Source organism: Lygodium microphyllum, chromosome 23 (assembly GCF_053477565.2).
Source record: "Lygodium microphyllum isolate KBCC chromosome 23, Lygodium_microphyllum_v1.1.10, whole genome shotgun sequence".
NCBI lineage: Eukaryota > Viridiplantae > Streptophyta > Polypodiopsida > Schizaeales > Lygodiaceae > Lygodium > Lygodium microphyllum.
Genome location: NC_141157.1, coordinates 28665275 through 28688362, shown reverse-complemented (window position 1 = coordinate 28688362; position 23088 = coordinate 28665275). Strand labels below are relative to the sequence as shown.

At 43.9% G+C, this 23088-nt stretch overlaps 1 protein-coding gene across 2 annotated transcripts in view; it reads right to left on the bottom strand.

The window, feature by feature from the left end:
- Nucleotides 1–23088, bottom strand: part of ALDH12A1 (aldehyde dehydrogenase 12A1) — a 156416-nt gene that overhangs the window by 29954 nt on the left and 103374 nt on the right. For both annotated transcript variants that reach the window (XM_087664088.1, XM_087664087.1), the window contains one exon: nucleotides 19522–19653. In XM_087664088.1, coding sequence (XP_087520214.1) covers nucleotides 19522–19653 — 132 coding nt within the window. The remainder of the gene's footprint in view (nucleotides 1–19521; nucleotides 19654–23088) is intronic.

Sequence of the window (23088 nt, the reverse complement as noted above, 5' to 3'; positions counted from 1 at the left end):
TAGCTAATCCATTCCAAGTAAACATTCGTGGACACCTAAGTTCATTACCTTGAATCTCACAGAAGTTGGCTTCCCACCCAATAGGAATTTCACCTTAGCAGTTTGCCTAGTATAAGTGACCTCACGACCATTTGCTAATTCCACAAGTAAAGTAGGTGTATCTATTCTGGCTATTCCTAATCTTTTTGCATAGATCAGTAAAAAGAAGCAATGTATACTGCCACAGTCAATCAAGGTTTTGAAGCTTTTACCTTGATATTCTGATGGAGTTTGAATCACCAAGAATTGGCGATTTGAACCCTTCTTGTGAAGAGTGACGTGAACCGTTGCCCTCTCAATGTCAGCATCCATGGATGGATCTTCTTCATTGTCCAGCTCCTTGGTGGAAACATTGGAGGTTCTCCCTCTGGCCATAACGGTGGTTCCTTGGCCATGAACGGCTCTATTTTGACCTTGGAATTACCCCTGGCGATGCCCTCTGCCAAGCTTGGGACACTCCCTCTTAAAGTATCCGGGCTCGTTGCAATGGAAGCAATGTGGGTTGCGATCATTGCTTTGTGTTGGAACAAAGTTGTTGACAGCATTGACCCTAGCTTTCTTTCTTTGGCCCTGATTTTGACCCCGTACTCTCTTAGTCTAAGCCTTAGACATGCCCTTATTCTGATCTTTGTAAGGCTAAATTCTGTTGTTCCTTGGTTTGGTCTGCACCTCCTGTATTATTAGAGCAGCTTGAATGAGTGCATCTTGTAGGTCCATTGGGCGCATTGATTCCAATCGAGTGTTTATGGGTGGATTTAACCCAATACAGAATTTTGACATCTGTTGTGTCATATCCATTGGAGGTGCATACTTTAGGAGTGAGACGAACTTCAAATAATATGATTCAAGGGATAATCCTAGCTGCTTCAACTCATAGAATTCATTCATCTTTTATGTGCTGTAGGCGGGTGGTAGATACCTCTCTTGCACAGCTTCCTTAAGCTTATCCCAAGTGACTGTCCCCTCCGAGATCGCTTGGTCTCTGCACCACTGTTTCCACCAAAGTCTCGCTTCGCCTATTAGCTTAAGTTTGGCAAGCATGGCTTGGTTAGTAGATGCAGTTCAAACTCGGGTGGCTTAATTTGTTTGAGAAGAAATTTCTTCTCTTGAGCCGCAGCTGGACTTAGTGCAGGAGTCGGATTTGGAACCTGTGCTTGGGGTTGCGTCTGAACAATAAGATTAACTACGTTAACATCTTATCATACGTTCTCATATTACGTTAATATGACTAGCACAGCTTTTCAGCTAAGTGATTAATCACTTAACACCTTAGTTAACATTTATGATCAAGTTAGACAATTGTAAAAAGTCTTATTTATTCATGAAGGCATATCCCTTTGAGTACATTTATTTTGGATAAGTAGGACAGGCTGATTAATACATCAATTTGGAAAAAATAGGATTGTGTTACAATCGGCTACAGGGACGGAATAATAATATGGAGTGGGGTCATAGATTTTCAGGAAAGGGTAAGTCATAGGAAGCTTGGGGTATCCCTTCCTTTGATACCCGTTCTTCTCATAGCGCCCTAACACTTTGATTCTGTCAACAGAGATCACCCGGGTCACTTCTTCATAGGCATACTTATTCTGCTTGACTTGCCGACCGCTAACATGCAAAGTTGCGTTTACGCGAGTTTTCGACAAAGATGAACAGCTTCACGATCCTTAAATCCTCCATCCACTTGATTCTCTTCAAGTTGGTCTGAAGATACTCGAGTCGGTGGGCTGCTATATAGTATATTCCTGAGTCTCCCGTCTATCGGGAGGGGAGTCTAGAAAGCGCCACCTGGCACTCGCAAGAAATGTCACAGGGTTTGCGATCTAGATCTTCCCGACTCTGCCCCGAAGCGGAAGTATCCGGCTGTTCCCACTTAGGACCAACCTGAAGTCAAGGTTTCTTTCCTATCAGTCAAGTCTCTAGAAAGTAGCTAGTGTCCAGCTCCAGATGAACCACTTTGCATAGGAACAACAAAGTCGAAGCAGATTTATGCTGCATTTGGTTCATGAAGAATGGAAAACGAGAGGGATGCGAAGCTCAACCTTTCTGCCCATAAGGCATAGTCCCATTCTGCTCCCCTAAAACAGCATAAATCGGGGTTCTAACTCTACTGACTCTAGGTCTTCACAGTCTCGTTATAACGTCTTTTGAGAAAAGTTCCCAGCTAACCGAAACCACCCTTCCGTAGGACAGACCCAAGTCACGTCCACCGCACTTTTCTCGGGTTGCTTAGTTATCTAATTATCTACCACATTATGTTTGACATGCAAAGGCAGCTTCCTTAATTAATCAATTTAAACACAGGTTAAAATTTTAAAAAGGGGGGGTTCTCGTGGGGGAGGCACGGGAGAGATATTACATCCTCTCCTCCTTAGAGGAATCGAGATGTCCTCATCTCGAGAAGGCCTGGGAGTATTGTTGATTGAGAGTATTTTCATCAATCCAGGTGGCATCCTCTTCGGAATAATCTTTTCACTGGATGAGATATTCTCTCAAGGTCCTTGATCTCAAATGCCTCTCCCTAACATCTAGGATTCTATCAGACCGTAGCTCAAGGACTTCTTGGCTAGGCATTACAATTTGTTGATCATCGAGTACATTATTCAGATTAGGTAGATACTTTTTCAATAGGCTAACGTGGAATACATTATGAATCTTTAGAGTTGCGGGCAGCTGTAGTCTGTAAGCATTAAGCCCTAGGCACTTGATGATCTTATAAGGTCCATAATACCTCGGACTTAGCTTCTTGTACTCTCCCAAGGACAGTGAACTCTTTTTGGGACGTACACGGATGAAGACCATGTCACCTTCGAGAAAGGATCTATCTTGCCGTTTCAAGTCAACGTAAGACTTTTGTCTATGCTTGGCAGCTTGAATGTCTTGTCTTATTGATTTGATTTAATCATCCATGTCTTCCAGCATCTGTCTTGAAGCTTCTACCCTCAAAGTTGGATTTGAGAAGTTCAAAGGGGTACGACAATCATGCCCATACAATGCTTGAAAAGGAGTTATCTAAATACTCTGTTGGTAAGAAGCATTGTAAGCAAACTCAACCAGTGGTAAGTATTGAATCCACTTTTTGGGTTCACGACAACAGTATGCCCTAAGCATATTTTCAATGACTTGATTGACTCGTTCTGTTTGATACAGTTTGGGGACAGTAAGCTGTGCTGAAATAGAGTTGAGTTCCAATAGCCTCAAAGATAGCCCTCCAGAAGTGTGATGTGAAAAGAGAGTCATGATTACTAATGATTCTTTTGGGTAACCCATGAAGTTTGAATATTTCCTTGATGAATAATCTTGCGATGCCTGAAGCTTTATAGTTCGTCTTGACAGGAATGAGATGTGCGAGCTTGGTGTGTTAGAGATCACAGCCAGGCAGGAGGCAGCAGCAGGGCAGGTTTGGTGGCAGTCTGCGCAGTCGGACTGTGCAGTCGGACTGCCACATGGCAGTCCGACTGCCTGCAGCCCAGTCGGCTTCATTTAATGCAGCCAACCTATTTCCTGGTTGCGCCCTATTTTCTGGCGCCCTATTTCCTGGCAGATCTCGGCTATTTGTACCCGACGTTCCCAGCAGTCTAGACACACTTCTCTGACACAGATTACAGACCGGTGACACGCAGTTTCTGTCTCTGTTCACAGATTTCAGACAGCAGACTGCAGCAGACTTCGAGGTGGACAGCAGGTTGCATCGTCGAGGTGGAGACACACAGTCCAGCGCACTGCGCCCGTGTATATCTTTGTATTCAGCATTCTTTATACAGCAGATCTTCATCATCCACTGTCTCTTTCTCTCCCTTCTCTCTCTGCGTTCTCTCTCTCTCAGTCCTACGCTTCCGCACCACTGCACTCTGACATGGTATCAGAGCAGTGTTTGAGGGCTGACTGAGCGCAGAATCAACCTGAAGAGGAGTTTCCATCGCGACACAAATTTGCGTTTTTTGCGTTTAAGGGCAGACAGGAGGGCTGTGCCTTGGAACAAGGCTGAAACGAGTGTGGGCGCACAGGAAAGGAGTATAGGTGGTGGATTTGCTGCTGTTTACTGCTGTTTGACGCGGAGGAAGTTTGAGTTTTCAGCCTACAAGTGCAGGTTTTGCTTTTTCATCGCCTCCGGCGGGTGAAGAAGCTTCAGGACGCGGAAGAGCCTTAGCAGGCTGAGTTTAACCAGTCAGAGGGGGCTGCTTTTGCGTTTGAGAAGGCATTGCAGGTGAAGATGTCTACAGAGATGGACTTGGAGTTCCAGGCGATTATGGACCGGAAGGTGCCTGTCTTACCGGCTCTTCCTTCAGATCAGAAGCTCGACGGCGACAACTACCGCATTTGGCGCGTCATGATGTTGGCCATCCTTGAGTCCTATGATTTGGCGGAGTTGGTACAGGAGGAGATTGACCGGCCCTCGGTAAGAGATGAGTCCAAACTCTCTTCCGATGCTCGTGCGGAGTTGGCCAAGGCCCAGTCTCATTGGGACAAACTGAATGCCAGGATTCGATCCTTTCTCTTTCTATCATGCACTACAGCCGTGATCGCTCACATCGAGCACTTGACGGTGGCTCGTGAGATATGGCTAGAGCTTGATCAAATGTACAATCGGATGACCCTAATGAAGAGGGTTTCTTTGGAGGTACAGATGCGGACCTTGTCCGTAAATAAGTCTTCTTCACTACGGGAACACATTAACAAGCTAAGGCAGCTACAGATGCAGGTTCAGAATGCGGGGAAGCCGATTTCCTCCGAAGACATGGCGATCACACTATTGTCCCAGTTGCCGCCACGATTCGGTACATTTTACTCTGCCCTTATTGCTTCGGGGCGAGAGTCTACTCTTCGGTGGGAAGAGTTGGTTCCTATGGTCTTGGACCAAGAGGAACAGTTAAAGGGACAGAATGCTTCCAAGTCGGAGGCGCTGACAGGTCAAGCCTCTCAGAAGAAGGGGAAGGACCAAAAGAAGAAGAAGGAGAATAACAAGTCCAAGAAGGACAAGGAGAAGGACAAGGACAAAGACTCCACATGCCATATTTGTGGAAAGACTGGCCATTGGAAGAAGGATTGCCCTGACAAAGATACGAAGGACACCAAGAAGAAGGATACCAAGGATTCTGGAGCGGTGGCTGCACCCTCATCAGCTGCATTTCTTCATCTAGCTGTCATTGAGGACGCTTCACCGAATGCTTCTGATGCTGCGATGACGGCTCCCCAAGCTCGAGAGTGAATTGTTGATAGTGGTGCCTCACGGCACATGACTCCTTCATCAGATGGTGTTGCCCAGCTACGACCCTCGCGTGGGCAGATTCTCATTGGAGACAGCTCTTCAGTTTCTGTTGCAGGTCGGGGTAAGATGCAGCTTATTCCGGATGGACGAGGTGGTACCCATACCTCAGAGGTTTTGCATGTACCAGGATTAGGGTACCATCTCCTTTCAGTTCATAAGATTTGCTCCCTTGGTCTTTTGGTGGAGTTTGACAGTCCTACGGTGCGAGTCCTTGATCGTGGATCGAGGAAGGTTCTCTCATCTGGATATGAGGAGAACGGCATTTACAAACTGAAGTCTTCCACTGCCCTCTCTACTCTTCTTGTTACTTCACAGTCACAGTCTGAATTATGGCATGCTCGGTTTGGTCACCTGAACTATGACTATCTTCAGAGGGCGTCACGTGGACAGCTTGTTCGAGGGTTGCCGGATATAGTGGTGAGCCAGCAGCCATGTGTCTCCTACATTCGGGGGAAGCAGTATAGAGATGCCATTCCCCACACAGCTTCGCGGCGGTCTACTTCACCAATGGAGCTAGTATCTACGGATCTATGTGGCCCTATGAGGAATGAGTCCCTTCGTGGGAGCTCTACTTCATGCTGATCGTGGATGACTATAGCAGGATGACATGGGCCTATTTTTTGGCATTAAAGTCAGAAGCTTTCTCGCACTTCAAGGATTGGCTTCTCTTTGAGGAGAACCGATCAGGCCGGAAGTTGAAGACCTTGCGATCCAACAAGGGAGGTGAATTTGTGTCTAATGAGTTTGCTCGGTTTTGTGCAGATAGAGGAATTCACCAGGAGTTTGCCAATATCAATACTCCTCAAGAAAATGGTATTCTTGAACGAAAGAACCGCAGTGTGATCGAGATGGCGCGCACCATGATGGAGCACCGACAGACCCCTCAGGTTCTGTGGGCCGAGGCTGTGGCTACTGCAGTCCACATCCTTAATCGATCCCCTACTTCGGCCGTGGAAGGGATGACTCCATTTGAGGCTTATTTTGGGACGAAGCCAGATGTTTCTTACTTTCGGGTCTTTGGCTGTGATGCCTATGTTCACATTCCCAAGGCTCACCATGATAAATTTGAAGCGGCTTCCCGAAAACAGGTATTTGTTGGCTACAGCTCCCAGTCCCAAGGCTACCGACTGTATGATCCCGTCAAGCGGGATGTGTACACTAGCCGTGATGTGCGGTTTGTGGAGGTTCCGGCTACTTCAACGGGTGAGGAGCATCCCGTTCTTGGAGATCCAGGGGAGAGTTGGGCTCCTACAGTTCCACTGGAGCCCGTGCCTTTTGATTATGATTCTGTTTCTGACACAGAGTCTACTGTTCCATCGGACACCTCTGAGGAGTTACCACCGGTGGATATTCCAGAGTCTTCTGCTGAAGGAGAACGACGAGGGGAGGTTCGGCCTCCTCCTCGCTGGGCCCGTGACACACTCCGTGATTCAGGGATCGAGGGGATTCCTGAGGAGTGGGGACCGCAGGATGGTCCGCGGCGGTCACGGAGGCACCAGGCACATCCTACGGAGCTGGTTTGCTCCAACTATTGTTTGATGACCCGTGTTATGCAGGATCGAGAGCCCACCTCCGTGAAGGAGGCTTTACAGTCCGCCCCATGGAAGAAAGCTATGGAAGCTGAGTTGGAGGCTATTGAGAGGAATGGCACTTGGTCACTCCTGCCCCGCCCCCCGAAGAAGAAGGTGATTGGAGTCAAGTGGGTCTTCAAGACCAAATATCTCAGTGATGGTACTTTGGATAAGCACAAGGCTCGCCTTGTTGCTAAAGGTTTTGCACAGCGCCCAGGTATTGACTGTCATGACACTTTTGCCCCCACAGCTCGTATGGTGACCATTAGAGCTGTTCTTGCTTTGGCTGGCCATAGGAGATGGCCTGTTTATCAGTTGGATGTGAAGTCGGCCTTCCTGAATGGTGATTTGAAGAAGGAGATCTATGTTGAGCAGCCTCCTGGCTTTGGTTCTTCAGATGGGAAAGTCTACAGGTTGAAGAAGGACTTGTATGGCCTCAAGCAGGCTCCGCGTGCTTGGAACGAGAAGATTGATTCGTTCCTCCAGTCTCAGTTGGGATATCGGCGGTCCAAGGCCGATCCGCAGCTGTATGTTCACACTTCCGAGAATGGTTGTGTGCTGTTTGTCTTATATGTTGATGATTTGATTGTCACAGATGATGATGCACAGCAGGTCCAGGAGACGAAGTCAGCTTTACATCGGACGTTCGAGATGACGGATTTGGGTCTACTCCATTTCTTTTTGGGCCATGAGATTTATCAGTCTCAGAGGGGGATCTTTATCTCTCAACAGAGATATGTATAGGAGCTCTTGGTGTCTTTTGAGATGGAGGATTGTCAGGCCCTCTCTACTCCTATGGATCCGAACTGGAAGGCCACTTCCCATTCAGCTTCTCCTTTGGCGGATGCGTCCCGCTATCGACAGTTGATTGGGTCCTTGATTTGGCTTCTCAACACCAGGGTTGATCTATGTTTTGCTGTTGGGCTCTTGGCAGGGTTCATGAGTGAACCTAAGACGGTGCATTGGCAGGCTGCTCAGAGGATACTTCGGTATTTGAGGGGGACGTCTGATTTAGGGATTCATTACCCCGCAGGGACAGATGGGTCAGATCTTGTACTTGCAGGTTGGAGCGACTCGGATTGGGCCGGTGACGTGGACCACAGGCGGTCTACTACAGGTTACTGTTTTACTTTGGGTGCAGGTGTTATTTCATCGAGTAGCAAGAAGCAGCCCACGGTAGCCCTTTCGTCTACTGAGGCGGAGATCGGGCCGCGTCTTCCACCACATGCGAGGTTGTGTGGCTTTGGAGATTATTGGAGGAGCTTGGGTGCCCCCAGACTCGTCCTACATTGCTGCGATGTGACAATGAGAGTTGCATTGCCTTGGCAAGGAACCCTGTTTTTCATGCCCGGACGAAGCACATTGAGATCCAGTACCACTTCATCCGCGAAAAGCTTCTGGATGAGACCATCACTGTGGAGTATTGCAAGACGGAGGACAATCTTGCGGATTTGTTTACGAAGGTGCTTCCTCAGGCTCTACTTCGGAGACATTCCAGATCCCTCAGGCTTCTGCTCTGCCCCGGCTCTAAGAGGGGGTGTTAGAGATCACAGCCAAGCAGGAGGCAGCAGCAGGGCAGGTTCATGTCAGAGTGCAGCGGTGCGGAAGCGTAGGACTGAGAGAGAGAGAACACAGAGAGAGAAGGGAGAGAAAGAGACAGTGGACGATGAAGATCTGCTGTATAAAGAATGCTGAATACAAAGATATACACGGGCGCAGTGCGCTGGACTGCGTGTCTCCACCTCGACGATGCAACCTGCTGTCCACCTCGAAGTCTGCTGCAGTCTGCACTGTCTGCTGTCTGAAATCTGTGAACAGAGACAGAAACTGCGCGTCACCGGTCTGTAATCTGCGTCAAAGAAGTGTGTCTAGACTGCTGGGAACGTCGGGTATAAATAGCCGAGATCTTCCAGGAAATAGGGCGCCAGAAAATAGGGCGCAACCAGGAAATAGGTCGGCTGCATTAAATGCAGCCGACTGGGCTGCAGGCAGTCGGACTGCCACGTGGCAGTCCGATTGCACAGTCCGACTGTATGGCCTCAAGCAGGCTCCGCGTGCTTGGAACGAGAAGATTGATTCGTTCCTCCAGTCTCAGTTGGGATATCGGCGGTCCAAGGCCGATCCGCAGCTGTATGTTCACACTTTCGAGGATGGTTGTGTGCTGTTTGTATTATATGTTGATGATTTGATTGTCACAGGTGATGCTGCACAGCAGGTCCAGGAGACGAAGTCAGCTTTACATCGGACGTTCGAGATGACGGATTTGGGTCTACTCCATTTCTTTTTGGGCCATGAGATTTATCAATCTCAGAGGGGGATCTTTATCTCTCAACAGAGATATGTACAGGAGCTCTTGGTGTCTTTTGAGATGGAGGATTGTCGGGCCCTCTCTACTCCTATGGATCCGAACTGGAAGGCCACTTCCCATTCAGCTTCTCCTTTGGCGGATACGTCCCGCTATCGACAGTTGATTGGATCCTTGATTTGGCTTCTCAACACGAGGGTTGATCTATGTTTTGTTGTTGGGCTCTTGGCACGGTTCATGAGTGAACCTAAAACGGTGCATTGGCAGGCTGCTCAGAGGATACTTCGGTATCTGAGGGGGACGTTTGATTTAGGGATTCATTACCCCGCAGGGACAGATGGGTCAGATCTTGTACTTGCAGGTTGGAGCGACTCCGATTGGGCCGGTGACGTGGACCACAGGCGGTCTACTACAGGTCACTGTTTTACTTTGGGTGCAGGTGTTATTTCATGGAGTAGCAAGAAGCAGCCCACGGTCGCCCTTTCGTCTACTGAGGCGGAGTATCGGGCCGCGTCTTCCACCACATGCGAGGTTGTGTGGCTTCGGCGATTATTGGAGGAGCTTGGGTGCCCCCAGACTCGTCCTACATTGCTGCGATGTGACAATGAGAGTTGCATTGCCTTGGCAAGGAACCCTGTTTTTCATGCCCGGACGAAGCACATTGAGATCCAGTACCACTTCATCCGAGAAAAGCTTCTGGATGAGACCATCACTGTGGAGTATTGCAAGACGAAGGACAATCTTGCGGATTTGTTTACGAAGGCGCTTCCTCAGGCTCTACTTCGGAGACATTCCAGATCCCTCAGGCTTCTGCCCTGCCCCAGCTCTGAGAGGGGGTGTTAGAGATCACAGCCAGGCAGGAGGCAGCAGCAGGGCAGGTTTGGTGGCAGTCTGCACAGTCGGACTGCCACGTGGCAGTCCGACTGCCTGCAGCCTAGTCGGCTGCATTTAATGCAGCCGACCTATTTCCTGGTTGCGCCCTATTTTCTGGCGCCCTATTTCCTGGCAGATCTCGGCTATTTATACCCGACGTTCCCAGCAGTCTAGATACACTTCTCTGACGCAGATTACAGACCGGTGACGCGCAGTTTCTGTCTCTGTTCACAGATTTCAGACAACAGACAGTGCAGACTGCAGCAGACTTCGAGGTGGACAGCAGGTTGCATCGTCGAGGTGGAGACACGCAGTCCAGCGCACTGCGCCCATGTATATCTTTGTATTCAGCATTCTTTATACAGCAGATCTTCATCGTCCACTGTCTCTTTCTCTCCCTTCTCTCTCTCTCAGTCCTACGCTTCTGCACCGCTGCACTCTGACATGGTGAGCATATCTACTACACCCAAAATAGAGTTATATCCTCCCTGAACTTGGGATAGGCCAACAATAAATTCCATACTAATGAACTCCCATTTCATTTGTGGAATGTCAAGTGGTTGTAATTTCCCACGCATTTTAACACGTTTTGTCTTAATGCGTTGATAAGACAAACATTCCGTGACATATTTGAGTACGTCTCCCTTGAGCCTTTCCCAAAAATAGCTCTTCTTGACCGTGTTAAGGGTCTTGGCATAACAAGGATATCCTGAGAAAGGGAAGTCATGGGCTTCCCAAAGTATCTTCTACTTGAGAGTTTGACTTCCAAGGATACATAATCTTGTCCTAAAGTAGACAAGTCCACTACTAATGGGGAATTCTTGATACTTCGTCTTTAGCTTCGGGTCTTAATCCTTGATGGGGATCTCCCTTAGCATTTTCTGATAGACTGGGTCATGATATACCCCTTCTTTTGCTAGCTCAAGAATCGGGTTGTTTGGCATCCCTGTTTTGAGTAGACTAGGGTATCGTGAAAAAAGATGAGTACGAAGTCATCAAGATAGAGCCTAAAGATATCCTACATTAACATGTTGAAGGTAGCAGGAGCATTCATCAGCCCGAATGACAACACTAGGAATTCGAAGTGTCCAAACCTTGTACGGAATGCAGTCTTCGGGATATCTTCTTCTTTGATCCTTATCTGATAATATCCAGATCTGAGATCTATCTTTGAGAAGATCTTTGCCCCTTGAAGACGGTCAAGTAATTCATCTATTCTTGGAATGGGCTATTTATTTTTTATGGTTGCTTGGTTCAACCCTCCGTAGTCAATGCATAGACGAAGCGCTTCTTTTGTACAATACTAGAGCTCCCCATGGTGAACTGCTAGGATGGATGTAGCCTTGGTCTAACGGTTGCTTGAGTTGCTCTTTCAGTTTGATAGCTTCCAGGATAGACATATTATATGGCCTCTTTGCGACCGGTGTAGCTCCTGGCACAATTTTGATTTCGTGGTTGACTTCCCTTTGGGAAGGAAGTTCTGGTAGATCTTCAAGGAATACGTGTGCGTGTTCCTTTAACCATTAAGGTTCTTCTTCGGATTCCTGATTCTGATCTAGCTTATTCAGTTTAATCAGATAAACAGGTAGACCCTTTTGAACATCTTTTATTATCCGTGTTGCTTTTGCCAACTGTATTTTTGGCTTACCAGCCTCACCTTGAGTCGTGACTAGTTTCCCTTCAGAATTGCGGAAGGAGACTTGGCCCTTCCCACAGTGGATGTGGGCATCATTGGGTATCAGCCAATCCATTCCGAGTAAACATTCGTGGACACCTAGGTTCATTACCTTGAATCTCACAGAAGTTGGCTTCCCACCTAGTAGGAATTTCACCTTAGCAGTTTGACTAGTACAAGTGACCTCACGACCATTTGCTAATTCCACAAGTAAAGTAGATGCATCTATTGTGGCTATTCCTAATCTTTTTGCACAGATTGGTGAAATGAAGGAATGTGTACTGCCACAGTCAATCAAGGTTTTGAAGCTTTTACCTTGATATTCTAATGGAGTTTGAATTACCGAGAATTGGCGATTTGGACCCTTCTTGTGAAGAGTGACGTGAACCGTTGCCCTCTCAATGTCAGCATCCATGGATGGATCTTCTTCATTGTCCAGCTCCTTGGTGGAAACATTGGAGGTTCTCCCTCTGGCCATAACGGTGGTTCCTTGGCCATGAGTGGCTCTATTTTGACCTTGGAATTGCCCCTGGCGATGCCCCCTGCCAAGCTTGGGACACTCCCTCTTAAAGTGTCCGGGCTCGTTGCAATGGAAGCAACGTGGGTTGCGATCATTGCTTTGTGTTGGAACAAAGTTGTTGACAGCATTAATCCTAGCTTTCTTTCTTTGGCCCTGATTTTGACCCTGTGCTCTCTTAGTCTGAGCCTTAGACATGCCCTTATTCTGATCTTTGTAAGGCTAAATCCTGTTGTTCCTCGGTTTGGTCTGCACCTCCTATATTATTGGAGCGGCTCGAATGAGTGCATCTTATAGGTCCGTTGGGCGCATTGATTCCAATCGAGTATTTATGGGTGGATTCAACCCAATACAAAATTTTGACATCTGCTGTGTCATATCCATTGGAGGTGCATACTTTAGGAGTGAGATGAACTTCGAATAATATGCTTCAAGGGATAATCTTAGCTGCTTCAAGTCATAGAATTCATTTATCTTTTGTGTGCGGTAGGCGGGTGGCAGATACCTCCCTCGCACAGCTTCCTTAAGCTTATCCCAAGTGACTGTCCCCTTCGAGATCACTTGGGGTCTGCACCACTGTTTCCACCAAAGTTTCGCTTCACCTATTAGCTTAGGTTTGGCGAGTATGTCTTGGTTAGCACGTGCAATTCCTGCTGCCTCAAAATAGTCCTCCATGGACTCAATCCAGATCTCGGCGTCGGCTTAAACAGTCCTTCCCTTGCTATCAAACTCGGGTGGCTTAATTTGTTTGAGAAGGAATTACGTTAACATCTTATCATATGTTCTCATATTACGTTAATATGACTAGCACAGCTTTTCAGCTAAGTGATTTAATCACTTAACACCTTAGTTAACATTTATGATCAAGATAGACAATTGTAAAAAGTCTTATTTATTCATGAAGGCATATCCCTTTGAGTACATTTATTTTGGATAAGTAGGACAGGCTGATTGATACATCAGTTTGGGGAAAATAAGATTGTGTTACAATTGGCTACAGGGACGGAATAATAATATGGAGTGGGATCATGGATTTTCAGGAAACGGTAAGTTATAGGAAGCTTGGGGTATCCCTTCCTTTGATACCTGTTCTTAGGAGTCAACAACCATGCATTACTAAAAACATATGCAAGAGAATCTTAGATATAGACCCCAACATTGTTTAGAAGTCAAGCTCAATATGGGTGGATGGTTCGACGAGTTGATCAATTTACACTTACCACACTACCATGGGCAATGGGCTACCTATTAAAATGTATGTGGTGCTAGAGAGCACAAGTGCTAGAGGCACATGTAACCAAATCCCATAAGCAAAGAGAGCAATGTGTATCCGAGGTCTCATTTCCGTTCTTCTTCTTCCCTCCTTAATCTCCTATCCTTATTGTGCTCTACCATGTTTCTTAACATGGTATTAGAGCGAGGTTGTGGAAAGCTTCGAGAGCTATGTCTCAAGGTTTGGGAGTCCAAGTATTGGTGGTTTATTTGGAAGGTCATCATCATCAAGGTATAGCTCCTCATCATCATCAAGGTATAGCTCCTCATGTTTATTTGGTTCAATTTGAAGGCATTTATTACCAAGAAGAAGAGGAGTAGCAGCCATTACATAAGCTATATATGGTCTACTTAATGGCCTTCTCCATTGCCCATTAATGAAAAGGGGACAGCTTGCTAAGGGCTTGCTCATAGAAGCTGAAGGGTTACTTCATTCAAGTTGGAGCTTTAAGGGACTTGCTCAAGTTGGGGCTATAAGGGATCTCCTCAAGCTAGGGCTTTGAGGGGGTTTGCTTCTTCATCAAAGAAGACAGAGAAGAAAAAAGGAAGAGGAGAGAGAGATCTTGAAAGCTCTAAAATCTTGGCAACAGCTGCAAGAGGACATCGTGGATCCATTCGGCATTTGCGTCGACATACTCTTGTCCTTGACGGATCAAAGCCATTCAGAAAACGGCCAAGCTGCATTCCTTTTGAAAAGATAGGTTTTTTTGAAATAATCTTAGCTACTAATGTTTTAAACCTTAAAACATAAAGTTCTTTTCACATTGCCTTCTTCACAAACCAGTTCTTCACTGATCACCATTCGCACTATGATGTTCCAAACTGGTTTTTATTAAAGCCCATTCCCATTGCAGTTTGCATTCACACTCAAATTCTTTCCTAAAATCGATTTCTCTAAATGGCGGTTCATACCTGAGAATAATAAAAGCATAAAGAATCATTTGTATGTAAGTTTGTTCATTAATCAAACTCTCTTATAATCTCCAAAGATATCCTCTTCCCTATTTGTAAATCGGAGTTAGACACTGCAGTGTGAGTCACTAGTAAGACCTCTCCATTTCCAAAATGTCCGAAATCAAAGTAGTGAAAAATTCAACGGCAATAGGTTCCACATAAAAAGCATGTATCATTTGATAGGGGAAAGACCTTTGGGAGATTTTCAAAGATCCTGAAGATCCTAATGAGTCAACATGGAAGAGGAAAAATGATAAAGCTCTTCAGATAATAGCTCGGGGTCTATTTGATGAGGTCCTACATCACATTTCAAGAACTAAAAATGCAAAAGAGATGTGGGATAACCAAGATAAGATATTCAGCTCTCAAGCAAAGAACTCTAAAATCAATCTATTGATGGAATTTTTACAGCTTGATCTAAACCAATATGACTCCTTGACATCTTTAATAAACAAATTTAAAAGTCTAAAAGTGCAAACCGTCCTCAATAGGCAAAGATATAGAAAAGGATGAAGCAATCGCAATACCACTCAACAGTGTGGATAAACCTAAAAAAGGCTATGAACAGTTGGTAGCAACACTAAGAAATGTACATGATAGAAAGCTCAATGCAGTTGAAGCCACCTTATATGAGTAAGAAGATAAAACTTAAGGAGAAAGCCCAAACTCTCCACCAAGCTCTGTAATAACTGCACTTTACAACAAAGGCTCTTCTTCAAGGATTCTTTACAAGATATGCGGGAAAAATGGACACAAAGAGCAAGACTATTGGAACAAAACAAAATCAAGGTGCAAAAGCTATACAAAGTTTGCACCTAGAAAGAAATGTTGGGGCCAGAAGGCAAATTTTGTAAGCAAAACAAACTCTGAAGAATCTACTGAAACTCTCTTCTAAATTGCCTACACTTTGTTTGACATTACATGAGCTAGAGGCCTTGTAGGAGTTTAGGGGAGGCAACCTACATCTTTAGGTGCAGTTATCTAAAGGGTGAGCTAGCACCACGGGGGGTGTTAAAATGTATGTGGTGCTAGAGGGCACAAGTGCTAAAGGCACATGTAACCAAATCCCATAAGCGAAAGAGAGTGGTGTGTACCCAAGTTAAAACCCTATAAAGAGATATACTTGCTTAGCTATGAATCAATCAAGTTCTTCTCCATTTCATTATGGTCTCATTTCCGTTCTTCTTCTTCCCTCCTTAATCTCCTATCCTTCTTGTGCTCCACCATGTTTCTTAACACTACCTACCATATAGCCAGCATAGTTATAGTACCTGCTTACCTATTTTCATCTTTAGTCACACTTAGAAAAGTCTATTTCATGTAGTGTTTCACAATCCACATTGTAGCATGTGCAAAAGAAAAAGAAGAAACAAACAAACAAAAACTAAATTTTCCTCTCCCTCTCTTTGTTCATTATCTCATCTCTTCTCCTACAATGTTAGTCCCACATCCTTTTTATGATATCAAAACTTGCATTGCAAGCTCAAAAAGCAATAAGCAGCAGCAAGGAAAATGTTGAGTCAGCAAGGAAACAAAAACTTGGGCAAGATTGCTCTCCACTCTCTCTCTTGTCATACAAGCACTTATGAGGGCCAAAGCCTTAATTGGCCATCAACTTAAGCCCCATTTTGTCCTTTCAAGGTCTCCACATGTTGTTTTATTTTGACCATTTGAATCGCTTTCTTTTAATATGCTAATTCAAGACTCTTGGATGTTTATTAGTGGTTGCAAAAAACTTATTCTACATGCTTTATGTTGAATTTATGGATGGTAATACTGTTGTGATTATCTCATTACATTTCTAGTTGCGACAATATGTGTAATCATTAGCAACAAAATTATAAAATTACAAATTTTATCTGTGCTTGCCAAATATATGTCCAAACTGGCCAAGCTAGTTATCAAGCAGCTTGAAAAGAACAACTATCAGGGCTAACTTTTGTTATAGGAAAAAGTATAACATGAAAATAGAAGCAACCCCTGCTTCCCCTTACAAGCAACTAACCACAGAGAGAATTGAAGAAATGGGACACCTGAAATGGAAAAGTTGGAAGGTTATGTATTGGTTGTCCACTGAAATGGCTGACAATATGATATCTTTATGTATTGGTTGTCCAGTGCAAGGTCTTTGTCAGAAATAAGCCATGGATACCTTTCTCTACATTCATTTTGGTATATGAGAAACTCTCGGATATTCATAATCTAGTCTCCTTGATGGTCACAAAGGAGATGAGACTTATCAGGTGGCTCTCCACAGCCATGGGATGGTGAAAAGCAAGTACAGACTTCTACTCAAATTCTAGGGTGACATGAGCAGAAAGATCAAAAAGTCCAGTTTCAGCCACAAAGACAAGGTAGAGGAAATGAAAGAGGCAAGGGGATTTGAAGAGGTCAAAATGAATGACATCAGAGACTGCATGATAATAATGATGGGTGTTCTTGCTACGAGAAACAAGGACACCTTGCAAAAGTAAAATCAAAAGAGAGAGAGTGACATGAGAAAATGGCAATTGCATTAAGGGAACTATGCTTTGTCAAATAAGTATTTTGAAGACAGAATAGAGCACTTAATTGTTATGCAATGTATGGTGAATGTAGCTACCACTGTAACTTCCCCAAAGGAAGCATCGTATATTGATGTTTCCTATGACAGAAATAGGAAGCATGGCATTTCCTATGATCGCAAAATGATTGTTTCCTATTTCTATCATTGGAAGTCCATGGCAAAAGATCACAATTGCTACAAAGGCCAAAATTCGGCCGCTTCATAAGCTACAAGGCAAGAGTCATTTACTAATGCTGATGTATTATCATGACATTTAGATGACAATGGAACTTCTATAGGTCAAAAAGAGTTGATGAGAGTTTAACAATTAAATTCCAACCATAAAACCATCCAGAGTGCAAAAAGCAAAAGGTAATGTTACGAAGCCTACAAGTAATCCTACATCACGCATGTCTACTAGAGTCAGATATACAGTTAAACAATTTAGCTTTGATGGTTATACACAATCATTGTGTGGAACCCACTTCTTTTCAAGGGGAAGTTATACATGAAAAGGATGGTCTTTACATCAGATAGATGCTAGGATGGCAACTCTTCATTATATAATTGTTGCTAGGATGGCAACTATCATCCTAGCAACAATTACATAAGCAATCACTATGGCTACAGGAAAAGGATTGTCTTTACATCAGATAGATGCAAAGAATATATTCTAGATGGTGATTTGCATGACGAGTTTTACATGGTTCAGCCACCTAATTATGAGGACCCTACACATCATACTATTTTTGCAACTTTTAAATGCCTTGTATAATTAGAACAAGCACCACAAGTTTGGTATGACAGATTGGTAATCATCTTGTCAGTTTGGGATTTCATGCTTCAATCGAAATTGGTCATTATATGTGAAGAAACTTCAGAGTGGGGTACTTGTACTGTCATCTATGTGAATGACTGATGTGACATGACACACCAAAGGTACAAGTGTTGTGGAGATGCAAGTGAGACATGAAGAACTTAGGTGAGCTGTATTATTTTCTTGGCAGTGGAATTGTGAAGCGAATAAATGGATATATTTATCTAAAGACAGTATGGTTTGGCAAAATATGGGATAGCTTATCTTAGTTCCATTAGAACAAAATATGAGGCTAAGTGTTGATGAAGGTGAGCTACTAGAAGACCCTATTTTGAGTAATCTCACTCCAAATTGGAGTGTCTCTCCAATGCGGAAGCGTGATGCTGCTTTATAGCATCATTGCATATTGCTGTCCAGATTCGTGATCCTGGCAATGATCTCCACCTTCGACACACCTGTAATCCACAGAGTCTGAATAAAGTAGAGAGTTAAAACAAGCTCTGCTGCTGGTCTAATATCTGATAGGACATAATCTGTGAAATCAAACTCCCAGAGATAGATGGAAGAGATTGCAGGCTTCCCTGGTAACATGATCAAGCGGCTAGATATCTTCCTTTGGAACTAGGATATGGGCAGTTTCTTTAGGCTAGGAGGCCCCCGCACAATTTGATATTACGACCCAGGTGGCTATATCATTAGCCTTTGTACTTGCACCGCCATTGTGCAAATAGCTAAAAAGACGTTGTTTCCCTCACCCTTTTTTATTATTGCACTTGCTAAGGAACCTTGTACTCTGCAAACTTACCCTGGTAATAATTTTCTAAGCTGCTTTTAACACTCTCTCCTCCTCAAAAAGAGGACATTGTTTGATATAACCAAAAGGAATACTACTCTCACAACCTACGAACATCCTACAGCTTAAGTCATCAAACTTGGCCTGACCTAAAATAAGTATTTTTCTTGATTTCTGCATGTCATCCTTGTGCAGGAGCCATGAAGTCTTATCTGAAACTGCTCAAAATTTCTTATTGTTTGCTTTAAGACTGAGAATTTGTACACATCAGTTGAATCACAAGGCAGAAATACAAAAAGACTAATACAGATAAAGTTTGCATCCTTTTACTTACCATTCATGAAGGTAAGTATCAAGACTCAAGAATCGTGTTTTACCAAAAGCAGGAGCACCCAGGGGGTGGGCTCTTTTTTTCTTTTTTAATCAATTGTTACCTTGACACCAACCAACCTATAAACTTGTACTGTAATGAACTGATTATTTGAGCAATTGAATAGCAATCATTCAAAACAATGTAAACTACTTCCATATCTGACAGTTTTTGAGGATATGCCCTTAACTTAAACTGTTTGCTAGAGTGGTCACCGACACTAAAATGCAATATTCAACCATCATAAGCATAGCAGAGGCTTTCATGAACGATCAGCATATTGCAGTTAGGCATCTAGACAGTCTGAAGGTTTAAAGTCTGCATCTTTAAAAGCTCGCCAATAAGGATCCCACAACAACTTACACTGCTTTGCTGTTTCTCACAGTCCTTTGCGAAAAACCTTCCCCAAGTAAAGTAAATTCCATTTGAATGCCTTAAAAATACATTTACTTTTTAGCACTATTGGACTTCTGAGTCAACTTAATACCTCAAACTAGCAGACTTGTTCAGATAGGCTTCACCTCTTTAACATCTGGACCAAGGATTTTCCAATCAAAGCCAGCATCCTCAAGTTTCACTTTGCCTTTCAAGTCTGCAGCAAGTTTTTCAGCTACCCGAGAACTTCCAGTAAATAATGTCATCTTTGGATTAGCCTGGTCCAATATTAAAAGATATACTGATCAGGTGATGCAGCTCAATCAAGAAAAAACCAAAGCACAATCAACTATGTGTTAAATCATCACTCAAATGGGGAGAGACATGAAAAAGTTATGTTTCTTTAGGGGATACCTAACAGCATCTCTGAATCCTTAACCCAGTTGAATATTTCGACCGGAGTAAAAGAAAATGGACTTAGTCCATCTCCCCACTATTTGGCCTACTGTGCCTCATTAGTACCAGGAAAGTCCTAGGTACAGTCTCACAAATTCATAAAAGAGAATTCACAGAAAATACACATTTATGTGAAATCATATCAGAGCGTCTTTCATTCCATAGATCCCCCTTGCCATGCCTTGTTAAGGTTGCAAAATGGATGTTCAGGAGACCTTGTATGCTGTTATTTGAAGATCTGGGATTGTTAAGGTTGCAAACTGGATGTTCCAGAGACCTTGTATGCTGTTGTTTCAAGATTTGAGATGCAACTAATCCATAACTGTTATGGATACAATTGTTTTGTTGTGTTGGAACTTAAATCATCAACAACTAATTGCATTTTCATAAGTACTGTTCCATACCTATGACAACCTGGACATTAAGATCAGCCAATAATGCACAATCCAGTGCACCATGCATGAGCAGCCAAAACATACTATCATATCAAGGTTGCACCCAGAAATTTTCTCAAAGTCTACTCAAAGAAACATCACTCACCAGCACACCACACCCTCAAAAGAAAGCAGCATTGAGAAGCAGATAAGTTCATCTACAAGTCCATTGTTTGTTGGTCTTCCACCACTGCAGCTCTCTTGCATCTGTTGACCGCCAGCTGGAATCTGCATGTGTGTGTGGGTGCACACACATGTGCACACATGCGTGTGCATGCACATGTATGTGCACACGCACTTTCCGCTTTATGGGATCATTGGTCCATTCTGTTCTTGCTTCCTCCTCACTATGTTCTATGGGACAAGGAGAGAGGCTGCTATGATCTTGCTTCCTCCTTGATATGGTGATGCTATTGTACTTGCAATGGTCACACAATGTGGATTGGATTATGTTGCTCTCATTTGTTCTCCATGCTTTCGTGTGTTTTGTGTTTCATCTCTATGCTCTTCAATCTGTGTTCTGCTTTTGTGTTTTTGTCATGTTGACAATATCAAGTGTATGTACTCCATCTAAGTTTCTTTGGAAAATGACTTTGTAGGTGAGCAAGGATCCTGCTCTTCATTCTACATTGGAGCTTGATATTTCTAACAATAGTCATGCATATTGCAAACTCCACCTTCGTCAGCCAATATTTATATTATATCCCCATACCATAGTAGTTGGACAGCCAATCAGATGATATTCATGAGCCTTTCAGCAAAAAGTTGAGTCTAAGGAGGCTTGTGAAGAAGACATTTGAGATCACTCGAGATCACTTGTAGGAGAGGGATCTAGACTCCTGGACTCCAGCTTTGGGATACCTTTGCACATACATGCGGGGTACAGGTTTGTGGCATGGATGCCAATTCTCAAGACTCAATCCCACTCCTAACCCTTCACTCAAGGGTGAGCCCTAGACACCCTAAGGTTGAAAGGTGAGCTGAGTGCTAGTCCTATATTTTGAGCTTTGGGTTATATTCTATGGGGTATCTTTAGTGAACCTTTCTTCTTGAATAAGAAGGGCTTTGAGGTCTTTAAATGAAGGAAATTTTTCCCTCATGGAAATGGAGACAAAGTGCTTATATACGTTTTCAAGACTTTGAGAATAACTTGTGAGATCTCTCTTTGACATCCTCACCCAATGATGTAGTGGATGACTCGGTAGTGGTATGAAGACTTGGAATTTTTAAACACAATTGCTAGAGAAGCTGGTGCTTGGGAGTTAAGTGCAAAGCCAATCCTTTATTGATTCAGCCTTTTGAGGCAAGTCTATCTTTTAGTGTAGAGTAAAAAAATGGTGGAAAGCTTCAAATGAAATCAATAAAATTCTTGAAGATTGGCCTCGATTCATAACCATCCTCTAACATAATTCATTCCTAAAGACAAAATGGAAACAATTGTGAAGACTGGAATAAGGTCATGCAAAGGGGTAGGCCATTGCTTACATCTATCACAGAGTACTATGAGATAAGTCTCAAACTAGAGGAAATTGATAACTTTCAAAGGACTAGGGGTTTTGAGCATGGCTAGATAAAGCATATAGAATGAAATTTAAGACTAGTACATGTAAGACCCATGAACAGTGGATTAAATTTGAATTACTGTTTGAAGAATTTGACCAATAAAGCTTCCTTAGGCTAAGGGTCACACGCTCCAAGGCTGATGTAGAGCTGCAATTAAGTATATAGACCGCAACACCAAAACCCTCTATACCCAAAACCAATGATTCAATTGTCTCCCCTAAAACATTGACCAAGCCATCTTCATAACAATCTAGTTCTTCTGCTTTATAACTCCAGCTTGTTGAGAAGTGTAAGAAATGAAAAGCCAATATTTCCTGTCTCTATCTCTAAACTTGCTTTTTGTGTGAAGTTTACTTCTCCCCTTTGTTGGGAAGTGTAAGGAATGAAAAGCCAATGTTGAGAGAGAGAGAGAGAGAGAGAGATTAACGTCTACATACGACGACGTTAATCTACACCAAGACCATAGATCTTGCTTAAGCACATCAAGAGCAAACGCATTCCACACCTGACTTTCCGGAGCGTCCATCACCGAGTGCCCTGAAGTGGATTGTGAAGAATCAACACACATATTAAAATCCCCCATCAAAAAACCTCGTCTGCCAAGTGACAAGGAGGTCTTCAAGGCATTCCAAAGATCCCGGCGGGATAAAGGATCATTCGGAGCATATAGGCCCAGCAACCATAAGATTTCTCCTTCAAATAAAACTTCAACCTCCACAAAGCGGCCATGTACATCATTTTTAATAAGAACCGGCTGATATTTCTCATGTACAATCATAAGCACACCAGAATAATGCCCGGCAGGTGTCCCTGCATAAAATAAGCGAAACCCATGGCAATCCACAACTTTTCCTGCTTCACCGTGACTCTTCTGCTCTACCGCACACAAGACATCCCACTGATTCTCATGCAATACAGTCCACATGGCATGTTGCTTATGGTGAGAACAGATGCCTCGCACATTCCACGTGGCTATCTTCATGTGTATCCAAAAAGAAAATCAGGAACGAGGCACCAGTTGCCTCGATTTAACCTTTTCTGCTAGAATATCAAGGACACCGTCATCCAAAAAATCAGCTAACACGGCAAAAGAGTTCTGACGACCAGCTTTAGAGGTAGACGGAATATCCACTGTCTTAGGGATGGAACGGGAATAACGACGATCCCATATGGCGTAATCACATTCCCTCGAGTATCAAAAGCCAACTTAGCAGGTGGGCCCTTTGGACCATCGGTGTATACTTTCCTAGCAGATGGATT